The sequence below is a fragment of the Rhinatrema bivittatum genome, unplaced genomic scaffold (genome assembly GCF_901001135.1).
Source record: "Rhinatrema bivittatum unplaced genomic scaffold, aRhiBiv1.1, whole genome shotgun sequence".
Taxonomy (NCBI): Eukaryota; Metazoa; Chordata; class Amphibia; order Gymnophiona; family Rhinatrematidae; genus Rhinatrema; species Rhinatrema bivittatum.
This window is the reverse complement of record NW_021820313.1, coordinates 152,818-166,766: the sequence shown is the minus strand read 5'-3', so window position 1 is coordinate 166,766 and position 13,949 is coordinate 152,818. Positions and strand designations below refer to the sequence as shown.

General features: G+C 55.5%; 1 protein-coding gene across 1 annotated transcript in view; it reads left to right on the top strand.

The window, feature by feature from the left end:
- The window catches only part of LOC115081464 (tenascin-X-like), a 94,838-nt gene extending 81,125 nt beyond the window's left edge, over window positions 1–13,713 (top strand). The window contains 14 exon segments of the mRNA XM_029585938.1: window positions 263–550; window positions 816–1,103; window positions 1,998–2,300; window positions 3,538–3,660; window positions 3,918–4,061; window positions 4,734–4,853; window positions 4,952–5,095; window positions 5,261–5,394; window positions 8,473–8,605; window positions 8,895–9,046; window positions 9,785–9,881; window positions 11,200–11,361; window positions 11,668–11,831; window positions 13,513–13,713. Of these exon segments, the coding sequence (XP_029441798.1) occupies window positions 263–550; window positions 816–1,103; window positions 1,998–2,300; window positions 3,538–3,660; window positions 3,918–4,061; window positions 4,734–4,853; window positions 4,952–5,095; window positions 5,261–5,394; window positions 8,473–8,605; window positions 8,895–9,046; window positions 9,785–9,881; window positions 11,200–11,361; window positions 11,668–11,831; window positions 13,513–13,620 (2,360 nt within the window). The 3' untranslated portion in view covers window positions 13,621–13,713.
- Window positions 13,714–13,949: the final 236 nt, after the last annotated feature.

The window sequence follows — 13,949 nt, the reverse complement described above, 5'->3', positions numbered from 1 at the left end:
GCTCTTGTCCTCTTTCCTCCTTTTTAATTTTTTACCATCTGCTGTCTAGTGCTTCGGCACTTTACATGTTTAGTGTCACAGGACTCAGACTGGCCAGCTGTAACCATCTCCGGAATTGCTGTCCTAGGATTGAGAGAAGGGGGTGAAAGGTGATTTGACCACCAAGAATGCACACAGGTCCTGTCAAAAAAAAAAAACAACCCCAAAAAACCTCTTCCATCCCATACAAGAGTATTACTCATTCTCTGTTGCGTCCTTCCAGCGTCACCGAAGGAAACGTCTGACCAGCAGCCCCGGCTGGGGGACCTCTCTGTCTCCGAGATCACCGAGGACTCCCTCCGGCTCTCCTGGACGGCCCACGGCGGGCGCTTCGACTCTTTCCTCCTGCTCTACAGGGATGCCCAGGGCAGGGCCCAGAAGGTTCCGGTCGCCGGGGACGAACGCTCCGTCACTGTTGCGGGCCTCACCCCTGGCAGGAAGGTCAAGTTCTACCTCCACGGCATTTCTGGAAACGCTCGCTCCAAGCCGGTTTCCATTGAGGCCTCCACAGGTACTGCCGACTGCGAAATTCTCATTTCATTTTTTTTCGAGGGGGGGGGGGGGGAGATAGCGTTGGCCTTTCTTGACATCAGGCAAGACATGAACCAACAGGAGGTGTCTGGCCTGGTGTCCCTTTAGTTTATTTTAATGAATATTTTTTCATCTGCCCCGGGGGGCATCTTCTTCTTGCCCGTAGGAATCCGTCTTTACCGTTTAAGTTAGGAGGTGGCCGTCCATGATCTAACCCCCCTCTCCTCCTACCCTCTCTATTCCAGTATCGCCGGAGAAAAGCACGCCCGGGTGGCCCCGACTGGGGGGCCTCGCCGTCTCCGAGGTCACCGCCAGCTCCCTCCGGCTCTCCTGGACCGTGCAGGGCGGGGCCTTCGACTCCTTCCTGATCCAGTACAGGGACGCAGACGGGGAGCCGCAGGAGGTGCCCGTGGACGGCTCCGCCAGCAACGCCACCATCCTGGGCCTGAAACCCAGCGAGAAGTACACGTTCAACCTTTACGGCATCCTAGCAGACCGGCGCGGCCCGCCCGTATCCGCCGGTGGCACCACAGGTACCGCCGAGCCTCTCTCCACATTCCAGGACTCGAGTTCTCTCTTCTTTTCACGTCGGCCCGTTTCTTCCGAAATCTCACGTCTGTTCATGCCTCCCAAGATCCTTTTGGGATTTAAGCTTTCCCCCGTCGGTTCTGAGGGCCTGCCCCGGGCGGCGAGAGGCAAGTTTCTCTCTATTGCTTCGTTCCAGCGTCGCCTGCGAAACCCGCACCCCGGCTTGGGGGGGGGGGGGCGGCCCTCTCCATCTCAGAGGTCACCAAGGACTCCCTCCCGGCTCTCCTGGACGGTCCAGGGGCGGGGATTTCGACTCCTCTGTGGTTCGGTACGAGGAGGTGGAGGGCGGGACCCGCGAGGTCCCCGTCGACGGGCAGCAGCGCTCTAGCGCCGTGGCAGGCCCCCCCTGCCTTCCGGCAGATACAGGTTTAGCCTCTACGGCATCGCTGGGGACAGGCGCGGTAGGCCCCAGTCAGCGGAGGCCACCACAGGTAACACCGGGGGAGGGGGGGAGGCCGGTCGTGGTGGCCATCGCCTTGGCTTGGCGAGCCCTGTGTTTTTCAGGCCCTCGCTCGGCTGCCCCGGTCTTGGGGCTTTGACGCATGGCTGGAAGCTGTAAAGCCAGGAGAGCTGAGGACAAGGGGGGGTCCAGGCTAGGATGGGGCTCTTCCTTGTGAGCCAGTAGTGACCCCCCCTTAGTGTGCCAGCATAGTGTTACGAAGCACTTTTCCCTCCCTCTCTAAGTTGCACGCTCTCTCTCTCTCTCCCCCTTCTCTATTCTTTATTCCTCAACGCGCGTATTTTTTTTTTTTGCAGTCGACTTGTTTCCAAGAGAGAGCACCCCCCCCCCCCAAAAAAACCCCCAAATGCTCTCTCTTCTCTCCCTTCACCCCCTGCAGCCTATCCAGAGGCCATCGGCCAGCCGGCCGCCCTGCTCGATGACCTGCACATCTCGGAGGTCGGATCCCACGCCCTCCAGCTGTCCTGGGATGCCCCCGACGGGGCCTTCGAGAACTTCCTCATCCGCTACAGGGTCTCCACCGGCGCCACCCCAGAGACAGAGGCCGTGGTGGCCGGGGACCTCCGGAAAGCACCGCTGGGGGGCCTGCAGCCCAACACGGAGTACAGCTTCACCCTCTACGGCGTCCAGGCGGGCCAGGCGAGAGCCAACCTCAGCACCGTCGGCCGAACTAGCCGAGTGGGTAAGTGAGATCCTTTATGGAATGCAAAACTAAAAAAAAATTTAAAAAAATTTAAAAATTAAAAAAAAAAAATTTTTAATTAAAAAAAAAAAGCCTGAGAGGGATTGTGCATTATGATTGGTCAGACAAGCGTCACGTGACCAGGAGTCAGACTCCCATGATGCACTGTCCAAAGGTGAGGCGACTTGTGCGATGCCCGACGACATCCCGGTGTCCCACGACTTCCCTGAACTTTCAACAGCGGGAAGGAAGGAGTTACTGCAGTCCAGGGTCCCGGGGCATCCTGTGGGTGTAATAAGAAAACAGCGGCACTTGCAACTCAGGCGTTTGCTCGTGTCCCCGAGCGCCGAAAAGCTCACAGCGCGACTGGGCACGTGTCAAAATCCTTTCGAGGTCAAAGCACACCGGGCTGACCGTCCACATGTGTGACCTCGGGGTGAATAGGGGGGGGGGTTATCACCTCGTGCCTCATTCCTAATCCCCGGCTCTGCCGCCCACTCTGTGTGTTACCTCGGCGTGAGTCCCTTTATCTCCTTATACCTCAGTTCTAATCCCCGGCTCTGCTGTTTGCTCTGTGTGTGTGACCTCGGTGTGAGTCCCTTTATCCCCCTGTGCCTCACTTCCAGTCCCCGGCTCTGTCACTGATTCTGTGTGTGTGACCTCGGCGTGAGTCCCTTTATCTCCTTATACCTCAGTTCTAATCCCCGGCTCTGTCACTGACCTCGGCGTGAGTCCCTTTATCCCCCTGTGCCTCATTTCCAGTCCCCGGCTCTGTGGGCGACTCACTTTTCACCCCCACCTTGCCTCCCTTTTGATACCCCCTTCCTGTCTTCCCCGGGCCCTCAGAAGGATCTTCGCTCCAGCCCGCAGCCCCTCCCCGCCAGGTCTGTGATTTCATGCAGAAGGAAGCAGGGGGGGGGGGTGGGGGGCCAGCCCAGCTGAGGAATCTCATCTGCTCCTCTCGCACAAAATCCAAGGACCCCAGCCCAGGACAGGGAGAGGAGGGGGTCGGAATCCTGCAGCTATTTCTTGCTTCTTGACCCCATCGGAGACGGGAGGAGGCGGCCCCAGGTGGGAGGCGCTCTCCCGGCGCGTAGGAGAGGGGAACACGCGCGCAGAATGTTACCCGTGGGCGCCGGGGCCCTCCGTTCCCTCAGCCGCCGGCTGCACGTCTGTCTCCTCCTTCCCCCGTGGTGAGCTCTCTCTCTCTAAAGCCACGCATCCTTTCCCCCGGCAGAGCTGGAGGCCCCCCGCGACCTGGAGTTCAGCGACATCACGGAGACCTCCGCCGCAGTGAGCTGGAGGCCGCCGCTGGCCTCCGTGGACAGGTTCAAGGTCTCCTTCCAGCTAGCCCATGGAGGTAAGAGAGCGCGACGGCGTCGGGGGGGGGGGGGGGAGGGGAACGACCGTCTCCGCGCCTCCGCACTCTGGGGCGGGGAGAGGCCGAGCCGGGCCTGGGTTCTTACGGCTGCTTGTGACCTGGCACTCCTGGGGGAGACCCTGGTTAGGAGGGTCCCCGCGAGCCCTTCGCTCGCCGCTCGGGGCGTGACCTCCCTCCCTCTCCCTCATTTCTAGCGTCTTCGTGTCCTTGTGTTTTGTTTTGTTTTTTTTCCCTAGGGGAACCTCAGAGCATCAACGTGGAAGGCAGGAAGACCACGACCGCCATCACGGGCCTGATCCCCGGGGCACGCTACGAAGTCATCGTGATGGCGCTGCGCGGCTTCGAGGAGAGCGAACCCCTCATGGGCTTCCTTACCACAGGTAATGGCGAGCAGAGAAAGCGCAGTGACCCCGCACCCAGGTCCACCCCCCCTTCCCCCTGGGAGGCTACTGAAATGGCCAGCGAGGGGGGCAGATCAGAGATCTGAGCGCGCACGTCCCCGGAGGAAAGGCGAGGTAGGGGGAGATACGAGAGGGGACGCCCAGGAGCTGAGCCTCTTTCAAGGGGGGGTAGAGGAGGCTCTGGAACCAGGGGGGTCGTGGGATGAGGGGCAAAGGGGGCAGCTCGGGAGTGATCTCAGGTGATATTTCTTTACAGAGCAGGGCGGTGGATGCGTGGAGCGGCCTCCCCCGTGGAGGTGGCGGAGGCGAGAACGATGCCTGGGATGAACGCAGGGGGATCTCTGAGGGGGGGGGGACTGGCAGGGACCGTAGAGTTGAGCAGTCGGCGTGGAAGGGGCCGCCGTGTTTCTGAGTCCTGCTCCCTTTCATCCGCACCTCTTCTTCTAAACCTTCCTTTCCTCCCCCCCCCCCTAAAAAAAAAAAAAAAAAGGGTTGCCGTCTTGTTGCACCCCCTCGATTTGCATTTTACCGTCTCCATCGTGTGCACCACCTCCCCTTCCGGGGTGTGCGCGCTCGGGCCCTCGAGCCTCGCCTTGCACGGCGAACAGCGTCTAACCCCCCCCCCCCCCCCCCGTCCCTTTCCTCTTCCAGTCGCCGACGGGCCCACCGACCTCCGGGCCGTGAACGTCAGCGACTCCTCGGCTCTTCTGCTCTGGAGGCCGGCCCTGGCCGCCGTGGACGCCTACGTCGTCGCCTACGGAGCGGAGAACGGTGAGCTGGGGGCAGGGCAGGGCGGGGAGGGAAGGGGGGGCCGACCCCTCCCCCCCCTCCGCCTTTCATCTCCCTCCTTTCTTAAACCCCCCCTGCAGCTCCGACAATCACCGAAACCGTTTCCGAGGACAAGTCCAGTCTGCCGCTCAGCGGCCTGAGCGTGGATACGGAGTACGAGGTCCAGGTTCACAGCACCAGAGGCTCCAAGAGCAGCTCCCCGGCCAGCACCGCCTTCACCACTGGTCTGTATTGACCCCCCCCCCAATCGGCCATCAATGCCGTTCCTGCCGCCTCTCTCCTCCCCCCCCGTCTGTCTCGCTGGGCCCCCCCCCCCGTGGCGTGCGTCCGGAGGAGATTCGGCGTCATCTCTCCGGCTGACTTTTGTCTGTCTCTCTCTCCGTCTCCAGGCGCCGATGCCCCCAGGGATCTGGTGGCCAGCGGAGTGACTCCCCGCGGGGCGGTGCTCTCCTGGACAGCCCCACGGGCCACGCCCTCGGCCTACGTCCTGACGTACGAGGAGACGCCCTCCGGGGAACTGAAGGTGGGGAAGGGGACGCTCAGATTCGCTCCCGGCTCCCTCTGCCTGTTCCCTGTGCGCGCGTGTGTGTGTGTGTGTGTGTGTGTGTGTGTGTGTGTGTGTCTGCCCGTCCATCCAGCTCCCCGATGTCCAATTATTCAACCTGCAGGCGTCCGTGCACTTAATATCCACCCCACACTCTCCCGGCCATCCATCCAAGCCATTATCCAACACCTGCCAAACACTATAGGACTTTATGACCGCACTAGGTTTCACTCTAACAACCGACAAACCCACGCACAAAGCAGGTCACTCTCTTGACATCTCATTCATTAACCACACTCACTTAGAACACTTGAAAAGCGACTACACACCCATCCCCTGGTCGGATCACTTCCTCATAAAATCCAACCTGAAATTCATTGAACCTCTAACACAAGAAAAAAAGTAAGCCCAGTAAATTTAAATAAATCGACCACCCTATAATTCTGAATTACTAAAAGACAAGTTAGAAGAAAAGCTAACAAAATTAGACTACTCCAACTGCTGCTCCGCAGCCACAACATGGATGCAAGCAACCAATAACCTAGCCGAGGAGATAAACCCAACAAGATACATCAACGTCAAAGAACCTAAAACAAACAAACTCCTGGCACAATGAAAAAATAAAAGAAGTCAAAAGGAACCTGAAAAAGAATGGAGAAAAAATAAAAACACCCATAACCTAAGCAAGTACAGAAAACACAGAGCCTTTTACAAACAAATAATTCTCAATGCAAAAAAACAGTTCTACGACACTAAAATAGAGAAATATGCTAACAACCCTAGAACCTTATTTTCCATTGTAAGAGATCTCACTAATGACAAATCCAACTCCCCACTAAACCTACCAGTAAATAAATGTAATGAAATAGCCAACTTTTTCAGTGACAAGATCAAAAAATCTAAACACAAAAATTCCAGATACAACAAAACAGGAAATCAAAATGAAAAAAAGAGAGACGTTGAACAATGGAAGACATTTGATATGGTATCTGAAATAGAAATTGAGTCTAAGCTAAGAAAACTAAACCCCGCCCCTCATCCATGTGACAATACCAACCACTGAAATAAAAAAAAGTAGCCAATACAGTATCCCCAACATTAACAAAGATAGTGAATCTCTCGCTAGAGGAAGGAATCATTCCAGATAATCTAAAAGGGGCAATTGTTAAACCAATTTAAAAAAAAAAAAAAAAAAGAACACCGACCCGCTCAATCTGAGCAATTACAGACCTATATCAAACCTACCACTAATTGCCAAATTAATCGAAAAAAACTATACAAAAGCAACTAGCGGAGCACTTAGAGAACAACAACATCTTGTATCCATCACCACATGGCTTTAGAAAACACTATAGTACAGAAATATTACTGCTAGCACTAACAAACAACATCATGAGAGGTTTTGACAATGGCAAACACTATATTTTAGTGATGCTGGACTTATCAGCAGCATTTGACACCGTAAATCACGACATACTTTTAAATAGACTAGAGGAAATAGGATTGAGTAACATAACTATAAAATGGTTCAGATCATATCTAAGTAACAGATATTTCCAAGTTCAAATCAAAGACGTAATGTCAGAAAAAATACACCTACAAACTGGAGTACCACAGGGGTCAGCTCTATCTGCTACACTCTTTAACATATACCTGTTACCTTTATGCCATCTACTAGCCGGGCTGGACATAACAGACTATATATACGCTGATGATATACAGCTAATACTTCCCATAGATGAAACTATTGAAAAAACATTAAATATCGCTAACATGTACCTTGACATCATAAAACAATTACTAAACCAAATGGAGCTAGTAATCAACAGAGAAAACAGAATTCCTACATCTGGAACGCAAAAAGACAGAGATCATTCAAAACACTATTACACTCAAAAACAACCAAAAGATTGAGCTAGCGGAGAAAGTACGGAACCTAGGAGTTATAATTGACTCCGAATTAAGCTTAAAACAACATATATCCTTAAAAGTTAGAGAAGGATACGCTAAACTTATGGTACTCAGAAGACTCAAACCACTTCTAACGCCAAAGAACTTTCGTTCAGTCCTACAAGCATTGATTTTTGCAAGCACCGACTACTGCAATGCGCTACTACTAGGCTTACCATACACCTCACTCAGACCACTACAAATTTTACAAAACACTGCTGCAAGAATTTTGACCGGTAAAAACAAGAGAGACCACATCACCGAAACCCTAGCTGAGTTACACTGGTTACCTGTTGAGCAGAGAATACAATACAAAACACTTTGCATCTTACATAAATTAATACATAACGAAAAAGCGGAATGGCTTAACACAGCCCTCCCCGTACACGTTCCAAACAGAAACCTAAGATCAGCAAATAAAGCACTCCTTACTATCCCATCAATTAAGACAGCAAGACTAACTCAAGTGAGAGAGAGAGCACTATCCTTGGCAGGACCCACACTGTGGAACACCATGCCACTAGAGTTAAGGCTGCAAAGAGACAACAAAACCTTCAGAAAAGGCTTAAAAACCTGGCTATTCAAGCAAGCCTACCAAACAGAGAAGGGGGAAACAGTGAGGCAGGCGAAGTGAGAGATATGAAAAAATAAGGTGTGTAGCGATAGTTCTATCTGTTTTTACTCTACCTTCTCGCTCTTCACCAGAAGAGAAAAGTTGACACTTATAAAGTTAGAATTGTTTTTAAACTGATAATTCCTGGACAGTATTGTATCACAACCAATTATATCATTGAGAAAACTATCTACCGAATCATTCCTGCACCTGTGTAAATTAATATATCTCAGCATCCTTACTTTATGTGCCCTGTTGTAAACCGTTGTGACGGATCCTTCTTAACCACGGTATAGAAAAGATTTAAATAAATAAATAAATAAATGCAAGCATCCCTCTGTCCTGCTCTCTCTTTCCGTCTGTCAGTCCTTATGGCCCTCTCTCTCTTTTTTTTTCTCACCCCCACGTCTCTCCTCATCTCCCCCTCTTCCTTCGCTCCCCACCCTCTCGCTCTCTCTCTCTCCAGCCGGTGTCATTTTCTCTTCACGTTTCAGGAGGTCAAGCTGCCCGCCTCGGCCACCTCCCACGAGCTTACGGATCTCTTCTCGTCCACCCGGTACCAGGCCCGCCTGCAGGCGCTGAGGGGGGACGTCAGAACAGCACCTACCAGCACCTGGTTCACCACAGGTACGGGGAGGGGGAGTGGGGACGAGGTACCACGGCTCCTGGATATCCCCCTGGTGGTCCAGCTCCCCTGCAGGGGGGGGATGCGCCCGAGTGCGGTCATTAAGGGAACCCCCTCGGCTCGGCCACCTTTTCACCCCCTCGCCCCCCCCCCCCCCGTAGACGGGGTGAAAGGTGCGCACCCTGCTCCGAGGGGAGGTTCTCGCCTTCCTGCCTTGCGTCTCTTCCTCTGCCCCCTCCCCCCTGTTACCGGCATTACCAGCAGCCCCCTCCCTTCCCCCATCCGCTGCAGGGTGGCTGAGGTACCCCTTTCCTCGGGACTGTGCGGAGGAGCAGCTGAACGGTATCGCCCGCTCCGGGCCGGCCACCATCTTCCTGGCAGGAGAGCGGAAGCAGCCGCTGAAGGTTTTCTGCGACGTGGAGACGGACGGGGGAGGCTGGCTCGTGAGTACAAGCAGCAGCGGTGGTGGTGGTGGGGGGTTACGGGTCGTGGCGGGGGGTGGCTGCCTCACGCCAGGTGCAGGGAATAGGCAGATTCAGGCTCTGGAGTCCCCCCATTGCATGCAGGGGTAGCGTAGTTCTGATCCTCCTAGGGATAAAGTTCACCTTCAGCGCGTGACGCCGCCGGAGGCGCACGCTCCGATTCCCTTATGGGGACACGGGAGGGACATCTCAGATCTACAACGCTCTGCATGCGAGGAGGCAAAATGAAGACCAGGATCAGCCCTTCTCTCTGGTCGACCTGGGGTAAGGTGGTGACCCCAGGTTAAGGGGGGGGGAGGGGGGGGAGGGAAGAGGGTTTACAGCATTGCCTGGTGCAAGATGGGGAAAATAGTGGGAGGGGGAAGGGAAGCCACCAACTTGTCCCATTTGTTATCACTTCCTCCCATGTAGAGTGGGAACTACCAGTCCCAGCATGCAATGGGGAGGGGCAGAGAAAAACCAGGACTGGCTCAAACTGTGCCTAAGGATCAGGCGCCATCTGCGGGGGGGGGACGGGACGGAAAGATTTAGCCTCTCCCCCCCTCTGGTGGTGGGGGGGGGGGGTTTTGACCTGCCCTTATCACACTCCTGTCACGGGAGGGGGGGGGGGCAGTTAATTGGTGGAGACTGTGCAGTAATAACCACCCCCATCCCCTTCCCACCTCCTAATGCCTGTGTTTGCCTGGGGTCATTGGGAAGGTTTTCCAGCGGCGGATGAACGGGAAGACGGATTTCTGGCGAGACTGGGATGAGTACGCAGCCGGCTTCGGCAACCTGACCCAGGAGTTCTGGCTCGGTGAGCGAAAGGGGGGGCTCTGCCCGCTCCCTTTTCCTCCTAAGCTTTTCCATCTCAACCCTCATCCCCTTCCCCGGGGTCAGGCAAATCCTGGCTTTGCCCCATTGCATGCAGGGAGACGTAGTTCGGACTGATTAATGTCAGAACCTCACATCCCTGCTATGCCCTGAGGGAAACGTCTGTTCAGCTGGCCTGGGGTAAGGTGCAAACCCTACCGCCTTCTCTCTCCTTCCCAAATCCTCTCCCTTCTGGGCTGAAAGACTTTGCATCCATCCCCTGAGCCCTCCCGTCCCCTAGAGGTGAGAGGCTCTATGTCCCTGTGCCCATCCCCTGAGCCCTCCCGTCCCCAGTGCCCTAGAGGTGACAGGCTCTGTATCCCTGTGCCCATCCCCTGAGCCCTCCCGTCCCCAGGGCCCTAGAGGTGAGAGGCTCTGTATCCCTGTGCCCATCCCCTCAGCCCTCCCGTCCCCAGTGCCCTAGAGGTGACAGGCTCTGTATCCCTGTGACCATCCCCTGAGCCCTCCCGTCCCCAGTGCTCTAGAGGTGACAGGCTCTGTATCCCTGTGCCCATCCCCTGAGCCCTCCCGTCCCCAGTGCCCTAGAGGTGACAGGCTCTGTATCCCTGTGACCATCCCCTGAGCCCTCCCGTCCCCAGTGCTCTAGAGGTGACAGGCTCTGTATCCCTGTGCCCATCCCCTGAGCACTCCCATCCCCAGTGCCCTAGAGGTGAGAGGCTCTGTATCCCTGTGCCCATCCCCTGAGCCCTCCCGTCCCCAGTGCCCTAGAGGTGACAGGCTCTGTATCCCTGTGCCCATCCCCTGAGCCCTCCCGTCCCCAGTGCCCTAGAGGTGACAGGCTCTGTATCCCTGTGCCCATCCCCTGAGCCCTCCCGTCCCCAGTGCTCTAGAGGTGACAGGCTCTGTGTCCCTGTGCCCATCCCCTGAGCACTCCCGTCCCCAGTGCCCTAGAGGTGAGAGGCTCTGTATCCCTGTGCCCATCCCCTGAGCCCTCCCGTCCCCAGTGCCCTAGAGGTGACAGGCTCTGTATCCCTGTGCCCATCCCCTGAGCCCTCCCGTCCCCAGTGCCCTAGAGGTGACAGGCTCTGTACCCCTGTACCCTCCCATCCCCAGTGCCCTAGAGGTGAGAGGCTCTGTATCCTTGTGCCCATCCCCTCAGCCCTCCCATCCCCAGTGCCTTAGAGTTTGACAGGCTCTGTACCTCCTGCACCTTTAAACCCCCTCAGTGCTTGGAGATGAGCTCTCAGGACCGGCGGTGTTGCTCGTGAGCTGGGTTTAACACTCACCTCCCCATGTTCCAGGCAACAACAACCTGCATCGCTTGACCTCTCAGGGCGTGTACGAGCTTCGCGTCGACCTGCGCACGAACAACGAATCCGTCTACGCCGTCTATGACCACTTCCGCGTGGAACCGGAATCCAAATATTACCGGCTGCGGCTGGGGAGATATAGCGGCACCGCAGGTAGGCCCCCCCAGTGAGAAACAGAGCGGGGGGGGGGGGGGGGGGGGAAACTCAAGGGGTAGCGGCCTCAGAGACCGCAATGAGAGCGCTGGGAGGGGAGGGCCTGAGGGATCCCCGGGGACGGCAGCAGATAGCCGGGATAAGGGACAGCAGCACGGTCTTGAAAAGGGGCAGTGCCACCCAATGGCAGAGAGAGACCACTCCCTGCTAGTTTTGACCCTGGGTGTTCCCTCTCCTCGTTCCTTGCTCCCTCTCTCTCTCACCTTGGGGCTTGTTCTCCCTCTCTCTCTCCCTCTCTCTGAGCAGGAGATTCCCTAAGTTACCACAGCGGGAGCGTTTTCTCCACCCGGGACCGGGACTACAACCGGCAGATCCTGCCCTGCGCCGTCTCGTACCGCGGGGCCTGGTGGTACCGCAACTGTCATTACTCCAACCTGAACGGGATGTACAGCAACACCAAGGACCATCAGGTGAGGGAGGGGGCGTGCCAGGGAGCCCCAAAAACCACTCAAGTCCTGTGACGTGGGGGTTCCAGGCAAAGCTGCCGCAAAAAAAAAAAAACCAAACAAAAAACACATTCGGCCGCTGACAGAGTCCCCAGCATTACAAGAGCTGCCATGGGAGCACTCAGTCCTCTGGGAGAACGTAGTTTGTTACAGGATCTATCGCAAGAACACTCAGTGCTGTTTCAGAGTCCCCAGTGTTACAGGAGAAGCTCCCTTCATAGGAACACTTGATCCTGTGACAGAGTCCCCAGTGTTACAGGAGAAGCTCCCTTCAGAGGACACTCGATACTGTGACAGAGTCCCCAGTGTTACAGGAGAAGCTCCCTTCATAGGAACACTTGATCCTGTGACAGAGTCCCCAGTGTTACAGGAGAAGCTCCCTTCAGAGGAACGCTCAGCCCTGTGACAGAGTCCCCAGTGTTACAGGAGAAGTTCCCTTCAGAGGAACACTCTATCCTGTGACAGAGTCCCCAGTGTTACAGGAGAAGCTCCCTTCAGAGGAACGCTCAGCCCTGTGACAGAGTCCCCAGTGTTACAGGAGAAGTTCCCTTCAGAGGAACACTCTATCCTGTGACAGAGTCCCCAGTGTTACAGGAGAAGCTCCCTTCAGAGGAACACTCTATCCTGTGACAGAGACCCCAGTGTTACAGGAGAAGCTCCCTTCAGAGGAACGCTCAGCCCTGTGACAGAGTCCCCAGTGTTACAGGAGAAGCTCCCTTCAGAGGAACACTCGGTCCTGTGACAGAGTCCCCAGTGTTACAGGAGAAGCTCCCTTCAGAGGAACGCTCAGCCCTGTGGCAGAGTCCCCAGTGTTACAGGAGAAGCTCCCTTCAGAGGAACACTCTATCCTGTGACAGAGTCCCCAGTGTTACAGGAGAAGCTCCCTTCAGAGGAACACTCAGCCCTGTGGCAGAGTCCCCAGTGTTACAGGAGAAGCTCCCTTCAGAGGAACACTCTATCCTGTGACAGAGTCCCCAGTGTTACAGGAGAAGCTCCCTTCAGAGGAACGCTCAGCCCTGTGACAGAGTCCCCAGTGTTACAGGAGAAGTTCCCTTCAGAGGAACACTCAGCCCTGTGACAGAGTCCCCAGTGTTACAGGAGAAGCTCCCTTCAGAGGAACACTCGGTCCTGTGGCAAAGTCCCCGGTGTTACAGGAGAAGCTCCCTTCAGAGGAACACTCGGTCCTGTGGCAGAGTCCCCAGTGTTACAGGAGAAGCTCCCTTCAGAGGAACACTCGGTCCTGTGGCAGAGTCCCCAGTGTTACAGGAGAAGCTCCCTTCAGAGGACACTCGATACTGTGACAGAGTCCCCAGTGTTACAGGAGAAGCTCCCTTCAGAGGAACACTCAGCCCTGTGGCAGAGTCCCCAGTGTTACAGGAGAAGCTCCCTTCAGAGGAACAATCTATCCTGTGACAGAGTCCCCAGTGTTACAGGAGAAGCTCCCTTCAGAGGAACACTCGGTCCTGTGACAGACTCTCTCTGTTTCACAGCAGATGTTTTTCGCTGCGAGAAACCTTTGGCACGGATCTTCTCACCCCCTTCCGGATTTGTAATCTGAATGTATTTATTTGTAACTTATAACTTTAATCTGTCAATACACTGATTTTATCTCCTTTTCTACCACCCCCCCCATATGTCCCTGCAGGGTATAAACTGGTATAACTGGAAAGGTTTTGAGTTTTCCATTCCCTTCACCGAGATGAAATTACGGCCTCGGAACGCCGCAGCCCTGCAAAGGCACCGGGAAGACTGAGGAGGAGGAGGAGGAAAAAAAAACCAAAACCAACCAAGACTGAGAAAGGTGGACGGTAGGGTAATGAGACATATCAGACAGGAAGGAGGGAGGGGCCTCTCACCCTCACCCAGGACAGAGACCTCTCAGCCTTCCTCTCCCCAGCCAGGGGAGGGTGGGGATTCGAAATGAAATCACAAACCCCGTTATACAGAGAGAAATCATCCTATAACAGCAGCCTGATCCCTATGTCGGTGCGAGGCCTGCAGGGGGCCTCCGATGTGGATTGGCCGTCCGTGCTGCATTCATGCTTCGCATGGGCCTCAGATGTAGATCTGCTCTTCGCCTGT